The sequence below is a fragment of the Ambystoma mexicanum genome, chromosome 9 (genome assembly GCF_040938575.1).
Source record: "Ambystoma mexicanum isolate Mex_15411 chromosome 9, UKY_AmexF1_1, whole genome shotgun sequence".
Taxonomy (NCBI): domain Eukaryota; kingdom Metazoa; phylum Chordata; class Amphibia; order Caudata; family Ambystomatidae; genus Ambystoma; species Ambystoma mexicanum.
In genome coordinates, this window is record NC_090931.1 from 687,601,664 (window position 1) to 687,626,373 (window position 24,710).

The following is a 24,710-nucleotide window of genomic DNA, read 5'->3' on the forward strand; positions in this document are numbered from 1 at the left end:
GTATAGCTGAATAATAACATACAAAGACCAAGATCTATTCCCAAATCGTGGAAAGTTGACCAGAGCCGGGGCTTGTTGACTAAGTTGACTAAGTCAAAGGCCATTGACAAATCCATGAGGACCAGGTACAATGCACCACCCTTGATCTCATATTTGTCAATTGTAAGGCACAGATTTAAGATCTGTTCAATAGTTCCCATGGATTTACAAAAGCCGAAGTGTGAGTGGAACCTAATCTTATTGACCTCAATCGAAACCTGAAGTCTGACCACCAGGAGCCTGCCTAGTATTTTTTGCTAAATGTCGCTCAGAGCAATTGGCCTATAGCTGCTTGGATCTGCGTGGTTTCCTTTTTTAAATAAGGGAACCATGTTTGAGTTGCGAATTGTTCATAAATCTTGATCCAGAGAAAGTTAGGATCTGTATTTAAAACCCACTCGTTGAAAGCTGCATACAAAAAGGCTACTTTTTAAAGCTCATTGGAAGGTGTCCTTCAACTAGCAGGAAATGTCAATTTTGGGGGACTTTATCCCGCTCCCCTGAACCCCACTTTGTGCCATTCCCCACCTTCTCCAGCGCTTGCGGGTTTTGATTTTCACATAACTCCCATTCACATCCGCTCCCTTCCCTGCCACAGAGATTGTACCCCTGCTCCCAAAATCGATCACACACGCACATAGGCAAATAAATCTCCATAACAAAAGTGCAGAGGCTCTTCAAACATGTAATGTTATCATTATACTTTACAAGAAGAACTCGCTGAGATCATGAAATTACTTGATTGAAATGCGAAACATAACATGTGGGTTTACATATATACATTGTTTTCACTTATTTCAAAAGATTTTTTTTTTGTTTCCAAATATAATTCCATACATTACAACAAATCAGGTGCCTGACTACCATACTACACACCGCACATACTGCGCCATATCCCTGCAGGGAAGGAAAAGCATACTAGATGCAAGCCAATCTATAATCAAAGCTTGTGAATTATTCCCCATATTGCAGACGTCTAACATTCTGTTCATCAGTAGTTACTACCTCTGATGCAAAAGACTAAGCCCTGCAACAGGCTGGGACCCGCCCTTACACGTTTCATTCCTTTTAATGATTTAGAGGTTTCTTCAGGAGAAGCGACCATGTGCAGACATGATCAAGCAGCCAATAACTTTTTAGATCGCTAACATGTCACTTACACACAGTTACCAGCTGTGACCGGTGGTTAACTGTGCCCTTTAAAGCTGAATAGGAGTATACAATGTGAAAAGTGACTATCCTGGGCGTTGGTTGACCACAATTTGCATGAAGTAAGAAGCGCGTGTTTACTGAATTGAGAGCTGGTGATCCCATACTAGCATTCATGTCAGAACTCTTGGTGGATAGCCCACCAGCTGACTGTATCCCAGCTATCTTACAGCACTGGAGGCGTGGCTATATGTTATTGCTTGTGTGCACCAGTTCCTAGAAATGAGCCCCTTCTTCTCGGATCTGTGCTTTAACCTCAGGTCACCTGGTCTAATGCCAGCAGAGCCAGCTCAGCCTTTCATCCTTCTGCCATCGATGCATTCGAGTACCACTAAACTAGGTAATGTCACCGTGTTTTTTTTTTTTTTACGGTGCTAGGAAGCAGCAAACATTGCTATGCCATACGCTATTTAGAAAGTTATTTCTTTTTCCCGAGATTCTGGTTTGGTGCATTGTAAATAAGTTTAATATGCACACTGATAAGAATACACGTGACAAGCTGGCCGTTTGTGCTATAGTACATTTTTTTCAGTTTCTGGAAAAGACGGGCTCTAAATGCAAGTTTTAAAGTAATGGGAATTTATCAGTGAATGGGCGTGGGGGTGTGAATACAAATCCATATTCATTTTATGAACTCCAAGTTGCTTGTCATATTGTGGCTTTTTTCAGCATTGGAATACCTAATCCATTAGTTGTACTTTGAGTCCTAAAAGTGTGGGGAAATGACTTGTATATATCCGCTGTGAATGTTTGTATGTTTTGATGTAGGTTTTGAAATGGCTAATTTTAATGCGACTCAATAGGTGTGGTGATGAAAAAAGCCGGCCAACTATGGAGCAAACTGGATGAATAAACCACGGGGCTATTTTACTCAGAAGCTACACAAATAGTATTATTTTATGGAGTAAAAACTGTTTAGCAGATTTAGCTGCTTCATCATAACTTGGCCGGACTGGTTTGTCTGTGCGTCAAACATCCTAAGTAGCTGCCTGACAACAGGAGTTCTTAGACCCATATTACTTCCAATTTAATTGTAACATTTTATATTCATGGTGTGCTTTTAGTCCATTACTTCATTTAATCTGTGTACATCATAATGCTGTTTTTTCCCCAAAAATACTATGTAGAAGTCGCACGCGCAATAGAGATTTGTTTTTGCGATGTGCCAGCATTGAAGGTGTCCAGCTTTTCTACTGAATGTTGTATATTGTCCTGCAATGGGTCCTCTTTAGACTCCTATGCTTTTGAATATTCCCAGAGGTTGTATGTGCTCTCCTTCTGAATATTATAGAATGTCTAGAAGCACATATATTATTAGAAGAGTCCAGTGGTTGAAGTGAGCGGGAACGGTCCGGAGCGGTGTTCCACTACTTTATTTTTTACTGTTAGCAGCTCCACTACTTTTTGCAACCATTTGCACCAATCCGGAACTGTTCTTTACTAACTTACGTATCACACAAAAGACCCTCAACAGTCGACATGTCCCTGGTAGACCCACCCTCGCTCAAATGTGCTAATCCTTTTTTAGTTTGAGAAACCACAGGTCCAGGAAGAATTAAAAGTAGAGTCTTATAGACCATGGTATCTCTTTGTAGTTACCTGGCGTGTGTGACCTGTGACTTAAAAACAAAAAACACCTAATATATATACACTTGTACGAGTGGGTCATGAGAAGGGTGAATGGCAGACCATTGGTTGAAATATAGAGTGAAAAATCAGATATCTCTCTTGTTCTTTCCATTTCATAGATGGGCAGCAGACCACCCTGTCCCAGGCACAGAGGGTGGGAGCACGAGGGACAGTTAGACCCGTGTGCTGTCCCTCAGCATTGTGCCACTTTAACCCTTCTTAATGTTGCACATGACTTTATGAAAGTTGAATGTGTGAGAATACCCGATGTTTAACTGTTGAAGGCTCACTGTCCATTGTGTGATACAAACTGTTGTGTAAGGACAGGAACCTTTTGTCCCGGGAGGATAGCTCAGCAGCAACGTCCTCGCCTTGGAAACAAGACGACAAGAAGCAACACAAGTTCGATCCCCGGGTCGGCGCTTAGAAACCTCTGGGTATTAAGTGCGTTATAAATACCCAACTAAGAGACATATTCCTGTAACAGCGCTTCGATGCCCCTGGGCTGTCTGAGCGCTTTAAAAATGCAAATAAATAAATAAATAGAGAGTTGTTCTTGGTGGACATTATAGGTGTTTCATGCTTTGTGAAGTTAAAGCACGCTTCTCCACTATACCACCGGATATCCGGTACAGCGAAACGGAAATCTATTTCAACTCAATTGTCTGTCAACCAGCATATCTGCAACCCTTGAAAATAGTTTTGCACATTTCTCCTTTCCTTCCTAGTCTGTCCCCCACCAGGGTGACAGTTCCACTACTTTTCCACTTTTATCACTGGAAGAGTCACACATGCATGGCACAGTGTTTACAGGTAAGTACATTTTAATTCTAAACAGCTGGCCAGTGTAGTCCGTGAAGGAGCCAGCTGCAACCTGGAAAACCTGAAAGTTTCTCTCACCTCGATTTCGAAAGACTAGTAGCAGTATGGAAACTGCAACATGAGAGACAGATCAGTGGGAATAAAGAGGACATCTTAGGTTAAGGATCCGCAACCTGTGGCTCTCCACCTTTTTGCACTATGGCTCCCATGATCCTTCAACATGGACTATGGCTGATGGGAGTTATAGTCCAAAAAGGTTGCATAGCCAAAGGGTTGAAATCCCTGCCCTAGGCGTTCAAGCTCCCCCGCGCTGCTCACGGCAACTGAATGACGTTTTGCATGTGTGATCTTAATTTTGCAATACCCTTTATCAGTTTTGACATTGTTATGGATGTGTGGAGCAAAGGCAGTCCTTTATTCAAGGAGTAAACCTCTGGAAGGGTCACTTATACGTTATACCCAGCCGAACTACCTTGGCCTTTTGGTAGTAACCCACTTGAGACCACCACCAGCATCTTTTCTGCGTTCTGTCATGTTTGCGGTGTCCGTGGCTCCTTTTAGTCCTCCCGTCCACCTTTTAGTGAGTTTACATCATGTCATTGGGCCTCATTACAACTCGGGCGTTGAGGGTTAACGCCACCGTCAACCCTTAACGCCTGATTCTGATTTTAACGCCTGCTTTTAGCAGGCGTTAAAATCCATGGTGCTAACCTGCCATGGTGCGCCTTCCCCACTCCCATTATGCCCTATGGGGCAAAAATGGGAATGGGGAAGGGAAAATGGGAAATGGGGATTTACCGCCCCACTCACCTTGGAATGGGGCGGTAAATCCACCATCCACCATGGTGTAAACAGAGTTTACACCATGGTGGTAATGTTGGTGCACTTAGCACCAAGGTTGTAATGAGGCCCATTGACATATCATTATGCCTCCCTCTTGAGTAGGGACCACAGGCTTAGAGGGGCGCCGCCTTCTCCTGCAGCTTCCAGAATGAAGGACGGTGCTATTTTAAGACGGTCACTGCAAACTTTCAAATTGCATCTCTCCTGCCTCAGGTCCCAAAATGGCTTTTACAGAACTTGCTGGTGAGGTCATATCCCATAGACTGAGTAAAAAAAATGGTGATTTGGCCCATTTTAATTATTTATTTTTAAAACATATTTAGTCGTGTGTAATGATTCATTTGGTGTGGGTGATATTACTGTAGTGCTGGTCAGAGCTGGAGCCGGCCTATTTAGGAATGAAGTTAAAGGGCAACGCAAGTGATGTGTCCAGAATCCTGCAGTGCGATAGGTGATACCAGGATGCTGCAGCAATCAATTTGTAAAAATGTCCACACCATCACCCTATTTAAAAACGCTAGAATCATGCTGTCCGTGGCAATGTACAAGTGCCAACACGGAGGAAGGAAGAATACATGCATGATGGTTCAAGGACTGGTGACAGGAGCATATTCAATATCGCGCTCTCTCTCTCTCTCTTTGCAGGATCCAGGGTGCTGGGTGAAAGTTCACCATTTGGAATACACAGATGGGGGCATTTTGGACCCGGACGATGTGCTGGCAGATCTGGTGGAAGACAAAGATAAGGTAGTGTGCCGCGAGGGCATCTCTTTTGATAATGACTCCCAGATGCATCCGTCCAGGACTGGCATCACGTTTTTATTTGAAGCATTGATACTTGCGTCATTCTTGTGGGGTTTAATTCATATAAACAATTGGGCACAATTTGGTGACACATTATCACACTGATTTGTGTTCAACCAATTGTTATATTATACAAAAATGTCCTTAAGAAAATAGCAAAAAAAGGAATTGGTTTGCCACAACAAAATGCAAAATAAGCAAATCGTAATTCGCAAATTGTAAGCTCAGTGGACATTTTTCCCAATTTGTTGTGGGGTAAATCGGCGAATTCTTGGAAATGTTGATTTCGATTTACAATCTGTGATACAAATGCACAAAGAAAATGTGCCGAGCCCTACTCGTAGTGTCATTGCAACAGCCCATCTTCAATAAGCATTGTACTTAAGTCTCCCTCCCCTAGAGACGTCCATCAACCTTTTGTGCGCTATTTATTCCAATTTTGAATGTTCACATCTATGCTTCTATTTTCTAAGGCCGGGACATTTTTGTTTAACATGTTCCGAGTGTCTGCAATTTAGCTTCTCGAGCCAGTAAAGTGTTACCCAAAGCCAGTTGTTGGTTGTCGTTTCTTTTGTTAAATATGTCCTTGCTGCATCCGCCTACATGTAAGAAACGGCCATTATGGAAGTTTGCGGTATTCGATGCGTAAGCACAAAAACATCTATTTACAGATATAGTGATTTTTGTTAAACACTGGCTAGGCTTATAACCGTGTTGGAGGAGCGCACAGTCATTTTGTTTGAAATCTCTAAGAATATTAATATAAACATACAATATGCATGGACAACCTTGGTGACTACAATAGAACGTAGCATGTTTTTGTTTGGTTATATCAGATAAGCAGGTATTCTAGTACACATTTATTGGTCAAATCGGCAGGCAATGCAGGCATCTATGCTGGCATGCTGTGCCTCCTACAGCAGGACTCCTCCTGCAAGGTCATAAGGTCATCACTTTCAAAGTCATGTGCATAACCAGTATGGATATAGGTGCCATGAAATAACCGACAGCTCTTATTGGAATGCTTACTGCTGCTGTAGGCTTTGTGAATTAAGCAAATGCTACCTCTGTTGCAACACAGGGTTTCCAATAGTAGATGTTTGCAACCGATTTCAAATCCTTTGGCAGAATGGGATTTAAATGTCTAGTGTCTTCTCCCAAAGAAGTGCGAAAGTAAGGGATGGGATTCTATCCCAGATGCAGAATCGTAGTTTATTTAAACAAACACGGATCATTTCCTGGGAATAGACCCTTACCTAATGGCGCATGTATTGGGCTTCTTCTCGGCTTGCTCAATATGACCAAACCTCCTCCTGGATCCAGTGCCAACTTCCATCTTGAAGGAGCTAGTGAGGTGGACAGGACATTTCCTTTTAGGCACTTGCAGCCCCTCTGCATCTTGAGGAAGTAAGGGCCATCTCGCTGAAATCTGGGAAAGCCCAACCACGTTTACAAAACCTCCTTAGAAATGTAGGCTCCTCATAGAAGTACTCCTTCACCACCAGGCTTAATGCTAGTTCATGCATGGGTTCACATATGTATACCATGCAACACATCTAAGCATGTTGTGGCTTTCTTCTTGTATCCGTTGAGTAAAAAAGCGCGATGTCCTATCCTGAACTGTATACTTTTGACATTATTAAACAGTGCATATGGCAATTTCATAATAAGGAGCTCTGTCTTTGAGGATATTGACATAGAGTCCCGGCCGCTCACAGGGAACGGAGCATGCGTGTTTGCAGCCACGGCTGCCTCCACTTTGTGCATGTCCCTGAGACTGGCACACTTCCCTTGTGAGATTGATCTATAAAAAAGGAATGATTTGGGTGTTTCCCGTCAGGTGGAATGTATATGGAGCTAGTCTGGGCACCACTGGCAAAAAGCTCCAGATGTTCCAGCATTTCCTGGCAAGGACCGGCCCAGCATGTGTTGCCTTCTGAGCATTCAGTCTTCCTGGCACAGATGATCTTTGATACAAAGGGCGAAGGTGGTGCCTGGGGTGGCGAGTTATTTCGCCTCGCCAGATAGTGGTTGATATGTGACTAGTGTTCTGTGGTCAGGATGGTGGGTGCCTGGTATAAGGCATGCTCTTATATGCAGTGTTTTTTTTTTACCAGCTTCTGACCTACTTCAAAGGATGGCGTCACCTTAAGGTGTGTTATCACATTTCTTTAAAAAAGACCAATTTATGTGTGTGCAATACTCAATCCAATTTTGTCCAACCAAATGCTATTGCTTCCAACATCACATTCATCTGTATTCAATGGAAGCAATGAAAACAATGAGCTAATTTCCCGGAATGAAGCTTTGAGTGAGCTCAGCGCATTTCACAAGAAATCTCCATGAAGATCAGGTGTTCTAACTAAGATGATATAGGGTTCTTTATAAGAAGAGAAGGGATATCCAGGTGGAAGACTGGCAGAACGTTGTCACACATTGAAACTGGCCTAAAAATGCATCTCTTCTGCTTAGGAGGAACGCTGAGCTGTACATTGTTATCCCCTACTTCCCTGATGTCCTCTCCCAGCCCATGCACATGAATGTTAGCAGTACCCATTGCAATGTTTAAAAATGAAGAAATAGTGAGGTCGCTCCGCAACAAAGCCACCTTTTTTTGCTGCACCAAAGCGGCCTCAAACAAACAGACGTGGATGTCAATTCCGAGGAGGATTTCACCCCCTCATATCCCCACCCCTTGTCCACTTGCACAAAATGTACCCATCTACCTGCCCCTTCGACCACACCCTCTTTGTCACTGTCTCTCTGGCTCCGTCCCCTCCCGCCAACCAGGTAACGGTTTAACCACCTCCTGGATACCTCCCGGTCCCTCAAAGGCACAAACCATTTACCAGCTCATCGCTTGTACACCACCACCCTCATCTCCAGTCTTTGTGTCCTGCTTGCCCCCCACTCCAACCTCCTCCTCTGTTGTTGGGCTTCTCTGGGTGGTGTTTCTTGTGCAACTTCTTTTGTGGGCGGGCACAGGAAACACGGTCCACGGACCCGTAATAGTAACTGCTGCACATGATGATCCTCGATTAAATGTAAATATGCCACACTGTCAGTCTTGTTTCCTTTTTTTAATGGTTATATGTGATCTTACCAACCACAAAAACAGAGTGGTACTTCAGAGTGGGCAAAATATTTTAAAAAACACTGAATTCTTTTTTTTTTTATTTTAGGTCCCCCCCCCCCAACCCCGCCCTCCTTTTTTCCACCCTTCTAAAGCCACCCCAATCCCATCCCGACCCATTTTACCCATTACCCTACTACTCTTTATATAGCTCTTTCTATATTTATTTAAACTTTTCTGTGTTTTTGTCCAGTCTGAAATTGTTTCCGATAAAATGACTGGATGCCGTTTTAATGTGGTCTTGCTGGGGCTGGTCCCTCTTTCTGCCCCCTTGCCTCCCTACTGCCCCCCTGCCGGTATATCGGCCACTGCTTGTTTTGTACTAATGAATGCCATCCAGGCACAGGACTGCCCAGTCAGCCATTCACGCGCCGGTCAGCTTCCTATCCAAAAAAATGCAAATACAGGTAAAAAGAACAGAGGAGTTATGGATGGAAACAAAGTAATTTTCAAAGGGTACTTCTTTAGCAATTTTAGTTTAAACAGTCTGGGAAGCAGCAACTGCACGCCGGCTGAGAAAGCACTATTCTATGATGTTTACTTGTACAGAAAAGTGCAAAGTCATGGAAATGTAATCTGGCAATAAAATATGCAAAACAATTCTGTACATGGAGAAAAGTAGCTGAAGTGACAGTGATGAGAAGGAGTTTGGTGTTTCTCAGCTGTTCAGATAAGTGTCGGCTGCCTGCTTATTTCTCAAGTTCACCACAAAGCATGTTGGAATCCTTTGCAGACAAGGTGGGCTTCAGAGCAGCCATTGATGTCCGTATTATGCATCCAAGGGATTTCAGGGAAAGGCTACTGGAGCGGAATGTGCAAGGGAGACTTATGTTGCTGCCTTGCTGTCTGTTTTACACTGTCAGAGGGGACATTTGAACCCGTTTGGCGGTGCGGTCGTGACTCTGCATGCTGCATTTACATCTCATGGCCAATATGTCTCCGTAATAGGCCAACGGGGGTAATGGCCTCGCATTTCTTTCATGTTAAATGGCTCTCGTGGCACTTTGCAGAACAGTCTCTGGGTATGCTTAAGAAGCCATGCAAATGTTATCACGATTTTAAGTATGGTACTCTGAAAGAGGATGCATTCTAGAGGGATGGGATCTGGTGTGCATGTTTGCTTGTGTACACTGGTGGCGAGTGCGTGCATTGTCTGTTTCCCCCAGAAGTAGGAAGGAAGACTGGAGATGCCCCCAGTCTTCCTTCCCACTGCCCTGGAGCACCAAAGATTGGGGGACCCGAGATATGCATGAAAAATGTAAGGGGATTGAAATTCAGGTTGTTCTCGCTGGTCATTCACTCTGTGAGCCTCTCCTCTGCCCTCCCAATCTCTGTTCTGGTTGAAGGTGGAATGTTTTTGAGGAAGACAAGGCATACATTCGTTTTCAAAAATTGATTAGCAGAATTTGCAAATTAAAATGTTCTTGAGTTGCAAATGAACCTATTTGATTAGCAATGTTATACTAATGTGGCACACTCCTTGAAGATTTTGCTACCCTGTCTTTCTGCAGGTTCCTCACCAGTGTGAAAGATGAGCACCAGCTAGGTGCCTAGAGAATGGAATGAGCCAATCCCAAGTCTTTGGGACAACTTCTTTAGAAAGCCAAACTCGGCAGAGGAATTCACGGCTGCTTCAGTGGAGGCCATTAGCAAGGGGCAAGACTCCTTCTGGTCTGATACCAATACATCTGAATATTCTCCAGAACCGGGCACCGCCCAACTAATCGACATTTACGGGAAGTACACCCTAACTGTAACACGATCAGATAGTAGCACAAGAGGTGCCCTTTTGCATTTCAAGACATCCTCTGGTAGTTACTGTTCTAAGACTTTAGGATAGCATCCTCTCCATCTGATGTTTGTTCAAGGCAATTCAGGTGCCGCTGGACGTAGCAGCAGTGGTGTGGGTAGAACCTCCTTTTAGATTATGGCCTGCAGCGGAACTATTAAGATTCTGGTTGTTACCAACTAGTCCTTGTGTGCATGTGCTTGTCTGAAAGCAATGCCAGTGTTTCCTCGTTGCCAGATTTCTACATTACCTTCAGAGTCTCGGGGTTCCCTATTAGATTCCTAAACCCACTCTTGGCATTTGTCACTTTTTTTCTCACGTAATATGCATTCCGTGCTTCCTAGAATGCCTGAGTGGTGTGACACCTTATATGGCCGAGGAAACCTCATCTTTGGAAATGAGAAGCAGGGGTCCCCTGGACTCCAATGGGCTGTGAATGTCAGTCATTTAATCCTCACATCGTAACCAAGAGGCGGACTCGGTATATTGGGCTCGTGGACACACATATAGGCGCGACGAGGCAAGGGAGGGGAAACAGAGGGAGGATAAGGCAATGATCTTACTAGGCCCAGTGACATTGAGATAGCGCAAGTGCAGGGGAAATGTTGGCGTGGGGTTGTGTCTGATGCCCTTAGTACTGCAAGCCTTTTAGCAGACACGTTTGTCAAAGGTCTGCGGTTATTCTCATTTTCCCAAAACACGATCTTTTATTTTATGCACAGCAGCCAAAAAGCCTTCTTGGTGATATTGTTTCTCTTCTTACAATTCTAAGAGGACTGTACCAGGCTGCCTTATCTTGATAACCTTCTTTCCGAAAATAGCTGATCTGGTTATTCTAGGTTGTTGTAATGTACTGTAAGGGAAGTGGAACGTTCCTATTATGGATACAATATACTCTGAAAGTGCACATTAGAAAGGAATGTTTCACATTGTTAAAAGGTATCAAATTACAATTTTTATCATAATTAAAAATGTTTAATTTAAAAAAAATAACTTCTGTTGCTGACATTCCTTGCCATTTTGTCTCTCGAAATGCCTTTACTTCTTGGAAAGGGTGACACCCATATTAAAAGTAATAAACTGTTTCTATAAATAACAAAATGTAGAAAAGAAGAAACACGCTTGTACATCCTGCAGCCTGCACCCTGGTCCCGGACCAAGTCTGTGAGAACACCAGGAATCCTGCAGTGTCGATCTGCGCCCCCTTCATCTCCCTCTGTTGGGGCAATGTACTCTGTGTTATGACTGCATTCTTGCAGGGCACGTGTGATGACAAATGTATGTCTCTATATACCAAGCTGCTCCCCACTTTGGGGGGGGTGCCATTGTAACTTTTGCTCTCATTCTACTGTCAACCGGGAAAAATAGCCCACCCCCATCATTCGAAATATGTGTTTTTCTTCCTCTTGTTGCAATGCTGTCAGCAATGTCTAGAGTGACTTTAGCAAATACTCACCTGACAACGCAGCTCCTTTGCCTCCAGAAAGAGAAATGGAGACGGAGGGTAGGTCGACAAAGCGCTAGGCTGTCATATTATATGCTGTGTGCTGCTAGTACACCTTATTCTGCTAACATGTTCTTCCTCCTGGAAACAATTCCTCGCATTTCGGGACAGAGCTGAGGTCCTGCCTGCACCTAGTGAAGGCAGTCGTTCAACACAGTCTCCATATGTTTAACATGGAGATGAACCTTCTGGATAGTCACTTTAATTCATTCAAACGGGAAGAAACCTGAACCTTTTGATTTCTGACGGTCAATCACTCATCCTCGTTTTGGTGCTCTGTTTCTGGGCTGATAACATGAGGTGTTAGTAGGGTGCAATGCATGCCATGTGGGTTACATATGTGAAAGAGCATGTTGAAACTTCCTGTATGTCAAAGAGTGGCAGCGTGTATACATTGAAGCGCTATGAGTATAGGGGCTGGTTTTGTGTGTTTTATTGACAGGGGCAAAGATGAACAGGCATGCCTATAACCGAACTAGGTAATACATTATAGCATCATCCCCTGTTGTCATTTTGTGGTGCAGGCAGTATAGTGGATTACAAGATGACTATGCTGTAACCTTCTGAAAGGTCTTAGATGATTACACCCGACTGACTGTTCGAGGCCATAGATTTGAAGGGTTCTACTCTTTCAGTCAGCAGAGTAGATTTTGTGCCAATGGTTTTTATGAACCATGGTAGCTGGTTATGCATTGTTTGATTGGCTGTATTTTGTTAGCTGGATGGTTACAATCTCTTCTGCAAGTTTTCTTTCAAATAAAATTTTTGCAATTTGTTATTAGATGGATATGTGAGAAGTCAGGAAGGAATCTCGGACACAAATTAGCTATGTTTTTGGTTAAACACTTTCATTGAAAATAAAAGGGTTGGGAAAGGCCTCTCTGACCCTGCTCTAAGAGGAATTTCCCTACCTAAAACCAAAACTAAGGATCTGTCTGTGTCAGGATGACCGAATGAAAACTGTCATTGTGTCCAAATGTTCTATTCTGACCCTCACACCATAAACTATAAAGTGAAAAGGGAAATGTCTTTAAAGGTCGGTGCTTGAAAAAAAAGTTTGTAAAGGAACAATAAATGGTTCCAACACAAATGTTCTTCATTGACAAATATACTTTGTTCCAGAGGGTGGTTCCTTTCCCCTGGATTCATCTTAAATCCAAAATATTTTTTATCTAACAGTTTCCGTGTGTTTTCCTTGTCCCACAATAACACTGTCACTTACAAAGCTGTTAATCCTTGTAATTCTACTTCTTTCAAAGTTCCTTCTTGTCTGGTTAACACAATTCTAATATTCCTTCTTAAGACTTCTTGCATTTGTACACACTTGCAATTGCCTAGTGTACTCTCCTGCCAGGGCCTCTTGTATTCACACACTCTTCTAATTGCCTGATATACTCTCCTGCTAGGGCATCATATATACACACAATGCACTTCTCATTTTCCACAGTTGTGCATCCCCTTTATTGCATAATGTAGCTTCTTGACCTATCAGTCGATTTGCGTTCCCCACATATTTGCATTCCATATATTTGCATGCTGATAGGGGTCTTGTTTGAAATACACTTTCTTGTTTCACAATTAGGCTCTTTGCTGTCTTTCGTTCTGCTGCTCTAATGACTATTGTTTCTGTTTAAGGATGCCGAAACACCCGGAGTCCCCACTATCCTTGGGTTGACTCACCGGCTCTTGTTGGTGTTCTTAGGTTAATTCATGGTCAAGCGGCAAAGTTTTACCACCTGTTTTCCTCTTCATTCGGGTGTATCCCATGATTTTGCTTCAGCTCGCCTGCTTTGGTTCAGGTTCCGGTAGGTAAAGTACTGCTTTCTGCGGTCGGCGACACCCAGGCGTCTTCCACCGGCTCCTGGCATTTCTGCACTGCGTCCCGTCCTTGCAGCATCTCCCTTCTCCCAGGATGGTGAGCCGCCCGGCTCCACCGCTTTGGTTTGTGCTTCCGTGCTTCCTAAAGTCTCGCAGAGAGGTGAGACATTCTCACTCTAAGAGCGGTATCCTCTAACGCTTTTCACCAGGTCTTTAAATCTCCCGGGCAGAGGTATTTTCAGAAAACTACTAGAGCACTCTCTAGGCTTGTGGCTTCTTCCAATCTGCACTGCTCTTTCCCTCTTCATCGTCCCAGTAGTCGGGTGATTCTGGGAAAAGGAGTCTGTTGTTGCTGGTTGTGGTAAACTGCTTGGAAAAACACTTTAAATTGTTCTGAATGGTAAATCAGTTCTGTATGATGGATTATTAGAAGTGGAAAAGGTGGATTTGAAGTTTCCACATTTTGGACCAGGGTTGGAAGTATAGTCTATATGCTTTGGGGCAAATTGTTCCCTATCCTCCCTATGGGGCGGTGTGGACCTATGGCAATAGGCCATGAGATTATTGGGTATTGGAAGAAAATGGGGAATACCATGTCTCATCCAATGAAGCCATGACATCTCTCCGGAGGCTGTCTCCCCCCATGTGATCCTCTTTCATATAGCCGCCCTGGGATCCGGATCAGGTAGTGGCTGTCGTCCCCTGTCCACATGGGGGTAGGTTACCGCTGGGAGATCAGTGATGGCTCCATTGTATTCATCACAGACATGTTAGTCCGAAATAAATCTTGCATCTTCAGCTGTAGGGTGGGCACAGCTTTTTTTATTGGCTTTGTAGTAGAACAGCAGATTAAAAAAATAAAGCATAGCCCTCTAGGAAGATATCAGATGTTCAAAACAGTTGCATGACCCAAATGCCCAACACATATATAGCATCTACATAATGCACTAGCATCAGCAGCTGCTAATTGAAATGTAGCAATAGTACAAAGTTCTAATGCCTCACATCCTAGAATTTCTCTGCAAATTTACTTGCACAAGAATTGTTGAGTTGGGACAAAGCTGCTGTCAGAGGATATCCAATAGAATGGAGCACTTGTATAAATCAACATTAATGGTTAGAGAGTACAATGATCTTAATGACTGCTCCCTCTGCCCTTCCCACAATAGCATTACTACACTCCCCACATGACGCTTCTGCAGCAGATTGAGGATGCTCCCAAGAAAGGCCAGACCTGGGAAACCCAAGTGAGGCCACATGAAGCGGCTTAAGCAGACCCACAAAGGAGTGCCCTCAATTGCGCAGCCTAAAATACATTTTGGATAATGAAGATGCACATAGTCCCTGGAAGAGTTCGTTTTTTTTCCTCGTAGTTGTATAGCATACACTTATGCCAAGTGCGTGGACTGTACCGAAGGAGTATGGTAAGTTGTGCAAAGTCTGTAAACATAACAGATCAAACAGGTACAGTTAGCCACACTTGAGGTTTCATGATGCTTGTAGATTAGAAGTGAGAATAAGCAGTGTAAAGAAACACTTGCATTGACCCCCCAACCCCTCTTTTCTGTACCGTCCACTGATGAATTTCGGCAATAGGAATCCCCAGGCGCGTCTTGGCCGTAGGGGTTGCATTATGCGTTGCACGGATGCAGTCCTATACTATTCTGTTGCGTTCTTGAACCACTTTATCAGCCTCTCCATCCACCTGCTTGAATTTGACACGTGTCCAGATCCTTTTCTAATCTACTCTGATTACTTAGTGCGCCCTCATGTCCATGTTATCTTTTCTCTCATTATACAATGCGTTCGTTATCTCCCCATCAATGTACTGTTTGCTATACAACCTCTGCCACGAATTGTACCTACCATATTTATCTCGCTGCTGTTTTTTACCTCAATGCTTTCTATCTCAAGTTTTTTCTCCCAATGTACATTTTTCTACACGTTCTCCAATCCAATATGTAACCAACTGTAACACAGCTTCTGTAACTCAATGCTATATGTAGCTAAGACAACCAACCTCTTATGTGACCAGTGCCGTGACCTGGTTGGCTCTGGCATGTGCATCCTCCCTAACAGAGGAAGACCAAACGCATATGAGAAGGTTTTTAATTCTTGTCATTGTGTTTCATTAATTGGCACAGTGCTTATTTTATGCACAGCAGGTTCCTAGGTGCCTTTTAAAGCACCTAGGAACCTAGAAAAAGAAGAAATAAATGGTGGATATGTGCAGGAATATTGCAGCCTTTGTGTTGAGATTGCAGGTTGTTTCACTGCCTCAAGGGGCGATGCTTTCTTTTTAAACATTAATTTCTGGATCTGGCCCAGATCTTTCTGCTCTTGGGTTGTTGGTGTTTCCTAAGGGACATCTGATGTGTGTGTGTCTCGGCATTGGGCGTGTGGATGGCTGTACTAGCATAGTTCTGTATGAGAATGTGGAGGATATTTTATATCCTATGGGAATGTCTATTGAAAACGACAAATTAACAATGGTTTTTTATTGTTCTTTACACTGCAGGGATAATAATGAAGTGACTATAATGAGGAATACCAAAAAGAGGGCGAGGGGGGGGGGATGTTGTCACCACAAAAGTGTAAATCTTTACAAATCACATATTTTCTAGTTTTATTTTCCTCCTTTGAATATACTGTTTTCAAATGAAATGTTTAATACTATCATAAAAAATGTTTTTCTAATCTGTGATACTCCTTTGAGTCCTGCCTCCTTATTTTTCATACGATTTATTTTTTAAACTAACCCTAAGAATTGTTGCAACTCCTCTTCCTTAATTCTTTCTAGTTAGTGGTCTGTTTTTTTTAACACACTTTTGTTTTAATTCAGTTCATAAAAACACATTATATGGTGTCAGTTTACTTTTAGATTACTTATATTACAAACGTGTGTCACCTCTCCACTTTATTTTTGTCGCAATCTGGTGCTTCATGAAAATCATAGAATGTGTTATCGGATCCAGCCACTTTGCTGGACCATTTCCCCACCAAGTATGGACATGCTAGCTTTAAACGCTAATCACAAGTGGCCTCAAGTCTTAAAAGGATGTCACACATAGAAAGGCAACATAACCACTGGCAACAGACCAGCTTATACTGTCAGGGTGCAGAAGGGGGAGACTGGCACACAGGTGGCATAGAGTTTGCTATACACCTTTTATTAGTATATAAATAAAGAGAGCGCCTATCTTTCCCTGAGGCGTTTCCCTGCCTCAACTAAAGTGCTAATGGGTCTGTAAGGATGTCTTTGTAACTTAAGAGCAAAACATCCTCTGTCAAAACATCCATATCTCTCTCTCTTACACTTGTTACTGAACTGAAAGGTTGCACCAATGCTCTTGGTCCAGGAGATGCCTCCTCCTGGACTGGGTGGCACAGTTCTGGTTACAAGTTCCTCACCAGGGGGAATTACTCCCTTCAACTACTTTTAGTACTTTACAAACACAAAGGATTACTGATCCTCTAACACTTTGCGTTTCTTTATCCCTGGGGGAATGGCTCCCTTCTGCTGGATCACTGGTTTGACCCTACTTGTCAGCTCAACAACTAGGAGAATGACTCCCTTCTCCTGGCCTTCCTTGGCTTTGCTCTCACAGTTCACAACACCAGGGGGAATGTCTCCCATCGCCTGGTTTCTTGTATTTTTGGTTTTGCAGTTCAACCCTCTACTGGTTTGTTCTGGTAGACCTGATTCACTAACCTGCTAGGTTCTACCCAGAGGAAGATGACTTGTACTAATCTTCCTCTGTAGGTGCGGGGGGGTCCCACACCCGAACGTTTTACTACTTGGATTTGGCAGACCTGGGTTGCTTTCCTACCAGCTACTGCCACAAAGAAGATTACCCTTCTCTGGTGGTGAGTGGCTTTACTTGACCCCCAGCAAGAGGAAGACTCCTTCTGACTCTGGGGTTTGTCTGCATGTCCCAGAACCTTCACTGGTGGTCAATGGTATCTCTGTTCCCACTGGGGCGAAGGATTTTATCCCTGAGGCTATGGTTGGCTCACCACTCCACCCCGCCCGGTCTCCCGCATTCCCTGTTACCTGCTTTCCAAATAGAAAGAGTCCCCTGTTTCCAGGGTTAGTGGTTCTTCTCGCCAGCCTCTCCGGCCTTCTATTCAAACTGGCCTTCTACATAGTAGGGAGGCTTGTAGGGTGTTGGGTGAGAGTTGTTCTACCACACTCTCTATAGATGGTTGTCCTTGTTCCTATAGTGGGATTCTCTCCCCATGAGATCCTCCAGCTGAGTACCACCCCCAGGGGCACTATTGGTAGCGGCCCCACCTCCCTGGCCTCATGGGAAGAGGCTATCCCCCAGGGAAAAGTGACGACATCTAAGATTCGTCACAATACCTAGATCTGAGCAAGCAACTGATCAGGGTTATGTTGACTTCCCCATATAACCGGCCGACAAATGTATTATTTAATACCTATTTGAAATTGTATTCTGCTCCTAAAGAAGGGGTGATTAAAAATATCTATGACTTTGGTACATTTTTAGCTTGGTACTTCCAGAGAGCTGCAGTGCTGATGCCTTCTTGCAGCCATGTCGTCATAAGGCTCAGCTGTTCCCGGACACAGATTATGCTCCAATTCCTTTCATTTTGATATTGTGTACTCCCAAACAGACTGAAATCAAATAAAATAATGGGTGGAATGTCTGAGGTTGTGTTTCCATGCAGAGGGGACATGGCCAAGCAGTTCAGACATGGCTACTCCCATTGGTGCCAGTACCTGACTGATTTGCATATGGATGAACCTCTTTTGCAATGGCGCAGATGGGCTAAAAACAGTGATGTGGAAGGTTGCCCAGAGCAATGCCAGTGGTTCAGATTAACTCAAAACCCTTCACCCATCACTTTTTGGGTTTTAGTTTGACTCCCAAACAGACCGCCAGTTAACCCTTCACTCCTGTACACTGTGGACATGTATTTGTTCAAGAGAACCCTTTCTAAGCACCCTCTTCTGGCACATTGACCTCTAGTGACAGATCTATGCTTTTAGGAGGACTATGATCTGAGAGTGATCTTTGTGACCCTAAATTCTTTGTCTTGGTTCTGCAAAATATGGCCATAACTCTTCTATTTTTCAAACTATACTGCTAATAGCGTCTACCTAAACTGTACTAATTTGTATTATTTAAAATGTTCTTTTCTCTACATATTATTGTGAAAAATTGTTCAATTGTCCCTGAAGAAGTGATTGGTTCATGAAACGTGTTGGGCTCTAAATAAATCAACTCAGTTTGATAAAGAAAATCAACACTGTCAGTGTGTCTGATACATGTCAACAATTGTTTATTTATATGAGTTAAATTGTATGTGATTGTCAAACAAAATAGACAACAAATTAATTGAATATATGTAATTACTAGGACTCTTCATAGAGCCACCTACAGAGTGCAGAGGATGGGAGTTCCCACATTTGGGAACTTTTTTTTGTTGTTGCATATTTTCACAACCCATATGCCAGGGATGTCTATTTTCTCCTCCGCACCTTAAAATTTGTAAGTTGTCATTGTCAAACTTCAACAACTAATGTTTTCTAAAAAAAAAAACAAGGAGTGCAGATCGGTTTCCTCCCTTTGATTGCATAACTCTTCTATGTCATACCCTAATCATAGGGGCTCCCATGTTCATCAACTCTATAAAATGGGCATGGAACCCTTAAAATGGTCTCTAAGCCACACCAGCCTCTAACGTTGAGTAACCGATGCTGCAAGAACTGGCAAGATCCACCCCAGACATCAAGTGCATTTTTGTTGCTGGGCCTTGGCGTGAGTTATCAGTCCTTTCAGTTTTTTTGTTGGTGAATGAATGCCTGCAGTGTTACCCCACAAGAGCACTTCAGTGTCGTTATTGAGTGCTGTCGTGAAGCGGCCTTTTGGAGGGTGCGTGCACATCTTCCCTATAGTTGGGGAACACCACCCCAAACGAGATCTTGATGCCATTGCAATTATGCCCACTCCCCCAACCCCATCGCCAGATTACCAAATAGGCAAAGTATTCACCGGCCTATGGGCCCCACTGCTTTTAGGGGTGCCGCCAGTGCTTCATTTATGCCACTGGGGCTGGACACCGACACTCTTTTGAGCACTTCTCATGTGAGCACTAGGGCAGGCCAGCTATTGCTATGCCAGCAGCAGAAAGGCAGAGGCCTTGGTGCGCTGCACTGCGGTAACATTCGTTGTTTTTTTCTTTCAAGATCATATTGGTATCCCTCCGTGTACGGCTTTGTGTACACGACCTGCCCAGGCCTATAGTATGTGTTTAGCTCCGAGGTGCCCATACACATGTTTACCAGATGACTCTGTCACCAGGGACACACTATTCCAGCTTGGCCTTTGCTTTGATTTTGGTTTTACATTAGTTTGTTTTTACATGTAGAAGGAACCCAAAACTGCAATTGATGGAGAAATGAAATCCCAGGACTGTAGCATGGTGACAACAAGTAATCTTGTAACCATACTAGACATCTATTATGCATCATGGAAGTACAGTCAATATTCAAGTTACAACCCCCCGTTACTTATTAATCAGTGCTTTTTGTATGTTACATATTTCAGAAGCTCAGCACATTGCAAGTTAATAGGACATTGTTACATGACCGCCCTTCTAATGATCTCCTTTGTATTGCGGTGAGTGTGCCCCGGGAACCATGAATGGACCAATCGCAGGCAGAGAAATGCTCCACAGGGTTCACAGCCATGTATGTAAAATGGAGGCGTTCAGAACAGAGCCGAGTTTTAAAAGTTTTCTGGTTTCATCCAAAGGTGGAGAAAAGCAACAGCCCACATGTCACCCTACGGTTACCTGAGAGCACACCGCGCGAGCGTTGACGTTTCCCCTAGACTGAGCCGCCTGATCATCTTAATTGCCAAGCAATTCCGCTCAGCCGAAGGAAAATCATTTTGAGTGATTAATCATTCACACGATGGAGAAGTGAAAGGCTGCTAATGCAACACCATCACTCAGATCATTTGCACCCGTTGGAATCACTGGCATATTGTTGGAAGCTGTGCGAGCCCACTGGAGGACTTGTCTCTAAGTGGAGACCTGCTCTCATCTGCATATTGAAAGATTGTTTCATTTCTTGGTGCCGCTCGCAGTCCTAGTTTGTCTTATGCTCGCAATTTCTGCATTTTTTTTGTCTTTTAACCAAAATGGTTGAAATAGCGTTATTATGCTAATTCCCTATTTTTGTTTGCTGGGTTTCAAGACCACATGGGCCCCTTCCTACGGCACTAGCTACTGAGGAAGGAATATGAGTGGTCTTGTAAGCTAGATGTCAAAAAGATTTTCAATCATCGCAATAAAGGTATCTTCTCTGCAGGAACCTGTGCTATGTTACCTTTTTTTGTTTTAACCTGCATTGTTTGCGTGGCTACCATGATATTCCAACCTTTCTTTAGACCCGGAGAGACATGCCCTTTGAGGATCTGCATGCCTTACTCCCTTCGGCTCTTGATAGCGGGCCTCCCCCCCCCCTCAGATACAAAATTACAATACAGGCCTAGCAGATTCTTAAAAATCCTGGGCATTTCCTTAGTTTGGTACGCGACCTAAGTGAAATGCACTTGCCCCATGGTAAAAGGTATGGACCAGTGCTTTCTATAAAATGGTGGATTTCACCATAAGCACACTTCATATTTGGCGCAATGCTGCCACCCACAGGCCAGCCATGCATAGTGAAACTTGTATTTTTAATTTACTGCAAACAAATGTCAAATGAAAGTTTCAAACATCCCTATCCTCGCCAGAAAGGTCGAGCAGCATGCATATAATATTCCCCCCCTTCCCAAAATCTAATCACCAATGGGAGTGGGCTTGTAGATTTTGTGAGCCCTGCAATAGAAGCGGTGGTGTGCACATTTCCACACAGTCAGTCCTTGTTTTATGCCTAATAACTCAAAATAATACAGCAAAATGTGCTCTGCCAATTCTCTCCTTGGGGGCCCGTATCTTTAAAGCATCTGGTGGAATAGCAAACCCTTCTTTCAGAATTGCGAGTGCAGTCTTTCTTGTTTGGAACAATCATCAAAACAAAAGGAGTATTAAAACACATCACAGCACAGAGGTCTTGTAAAAAGTGTTTCCCAGGAGGAGAATACTAAAAGTGCAATTTTCATCCTAGCTCAGACTTGAAGACTTGAGCACTTCTGCGGCAAAGTTTAGGTGCATTTGCAGCCATATGACTGTAGTCCGCTTTTAATTAGCGAGAAACCTAGTGCTGCATGTTTGCAGTGCATCGGATAAAGTACTCCAGCCTTGTAGGCCCCCAGTGAGATACACAGAAGAAATCAAACTTGGAGGTAGAGCATTGATTTTTTTTTGTAAGCCTTGCAATATGAAAGAATGAAAGAATCCACTTGCTTCCACATCCATTTAAGAAATGCCGGTGCTAGACCACATTTTCAAAATATGCATTAGGGACTGGATGAACAGCAGCTAAAAGCCGCTCCTGGATACCTGGCATCACCCATAACCAAGAGCAATCTCTCTGGGGAACCACGGACTATTTAATAGAATGTTGCACATCTAACTTTCACCCGAGATGTTCTATAACCTTCTGTCTATTGTATATCACCAGTTATGCTATGTATGCCTTCTAGATGCACCCAAATGCATGGGTTAATGCTACTGAGGTGTCTATCTATGTCATGAGTTGGCTTGGGTTGTCGAAAGTAGATCCCAGTAGCTGTTGGAGTCACGCTAGCCAGGGTCTTCTATGCTCTAAGAAGGAGCCGACGAGCCCCCAGCAATTTCCATCCCTGCACATGCTGCAGTAGATTGTGATTGGGTGCTTAATCTCATGAGCAATGAACCAGTTAGACACAAATCCACCCACTGTTTTGAATATCATGACCTATATTGGTGGTGGGCCACGGCTCATGGGTGACTATGCTTTGTCCATGTCTCTTCCAAGCTGATTCTAGGTGTTAAGACGCCCTTTCATGATCTCCCTCTGCTTTGTATTTGTAGGCTAGATCAGTGGTCAACAATTCTTTGCATGTTACTTGCCTTTAACAATTTACTCATCTCTACTGTCTCGATTTATAATGGTTCATGATATTCTTTAAAGTTGTGACTTAGAAACTATGTGGACAGAACATTCAGCAATTTGTATTTGGATTCATTTGTGTTTATAAAGCCCTTTCGCCAAAGCGCTGTATAATTTATTTACGCCAGTACAAAACGGTATGTACTGAACAATTGATGAGAGCAAAAGTAAGAAAACATCAGAGTGTAGAGAAACAATGGACTTTGAGACGAGTGAGAAGGAGATGTAACGAGGGACTAGAGTTGATGGTTGGAAAAAGAGCGTTCCAGATCCATGCCTTGTAATTTGTGTCTCCTCTTAAAACATGTTATGTGTGGGGTTCTTTAATGTTAAAAAATATTTATATATTTATTGTGGCACTGAAGACAGTGAGGTTCCACCCATTTCTGCAATTTCCAACTTGGCTGTCCAATGCGAATGGGGTGTACCATGTTGCCGCTTGAGCTCGGCTCTTGCCCCGCCTCGGTTCCTTCAGATAGGAATCCGTGAGCCCGACTTCACTTTGATCTCACTTTGATTCTTTTAATTTCTCAGGTGTCCAAAACTGTCTTTTGTTCCTGAGGATCATGCAGAAAATATTTCCAATGCTGACGTTCCAGCAGAGAATTTAGGGAGCTTTGATCTCACGACTTGATCATTTAATTTATTTTGATGTTTTGTAACGCGTCAACTTTCAGTAAAAATCCCTCTGAAGCACAGGAGTGAAAATGGGACCAAGTGGGGCACCGAGGTTACAGGGCAGACCAAATACGAGGTACACAAGCCATCATTGACGCTATAGTTTGCCTTGCTCTGTCCAACTAGCTTCTGTACACATTGCAGCACCTACTAAATATGGCGGCTTGTTTAGTGATGGGATTAAGTACGTGAGAACATGTATCCCCGCTATCCAGTGATTTCACCAAAATCATTTTCTTCTATATGGGGTTTAGAAACAGGTGGGGAGGGGGTTGTGGAGGGGTCCAAAGCAAAGGGAAACAAGGGGCTTGGAGGGCAACCTCCCAAATTAAAAACATTCGATGTTTTTTCCTTATAAATGTTTCATAATAAAATACCTCTCTGAAAATGATTTCGGTAAAATCACATAGAACTGTATCCCCTGGTACTGCGCTCCTTCCATTGCTGTCCGTCTGCCAACACCTTTAGTTGAAGGGTGTATGCATGCTGACTTGGGTTTGCTAACTTCAATGTCCACCGTTCATCACCGACAAGCACCCGCACAATATTCTTTTACACATCCTGTGCTCCCCACAGACACACTTCCTGTTTCCTCTCAGATTCGGCGGGTGTCAGTGTGGTGGGAGCTCGTCACGTCACATCGCAAGCTATAGAACTATGGACGTCGCGGCCCGGTACTCTCGGGACAGTAAATGATCGCCATTGATTAACACTCGAGATTTATTGATTATGGAAGTGCCTAATATTTGTGTCAAAGTTGGCAGAGTTGTCCGACAAACCTCCCCAAGGTGCTTCCACCAGGTTTATGGGAAATCCACTCAGTATCTACTCAGTTCCACCGTCCTATTAAAACACCAATTTTCACAAGGTGAAACTCTGCATTTCATTTTCTGTTAACGGATTAGCACATTATAATGGGCTTTGTGCAAACGTATGTTCATTTCTGTGAGGGCCATCTCCTAGTGCTGAAATGGACAGAGGTGGTGTCAAAGTGCACATACTAATTTGCTGTTGGAGGGCAGCAAGGAAACAGTGGGCGAGAGGATGGTAGGTGAGAATTTACAAGACAATGTCAGCAGGTGCATGTTAATCACATCCATGAGGTTTTCATGGTACAAGGTTCGACATTACCAGGTGCTGGGAGCTATTTGGCTCCGGGTTACAGCCAAGGGGAGCCTGGTTAGCTTAAAACTAACAGCTACCAGGAGCTAATTTGGACTAATGTGCCATTCAAACCTAGCTTTGCAATATTAACTGTGTATGTTTGAGACTGTATATAAATGAGAAGAAAGTACACACTTAAGGGACATGAGCATATTGGAATGGACAAAAAGTTATAGCTTTCTGCTTGCAGAAAGTTAGATTTGCTGCA

General features: G+C 43.4%; 1 protein-coding gene across 3 annotated transcripts in view; it reads left to right on the forward strand.

Moving 5' to 3' along the window:
- The window catches only part of PARD3B (par-3 family cell polarity regulator beta), a 2,582,324-nt gene that overhangs the window by 200,101 nt on the left and 2,357,513 nt on the right, over nucleotides 1-24,710 (forward strand). For all 3 annotated transcript variants that reach the window (XM_069615556.1, XM_069615558.1, XM_069615557.1), the window contains exon 2: nucleotides 5,188-5,289. In XM_069615556.1, the coding sequence (XP_069471657.1) occupies nucleotides 5,188-5,289 (102 nt within the window). The remainder of the gene's footprint in view (nucleotides 1-5,187; nucleotides 5,290-24,710) is intronic.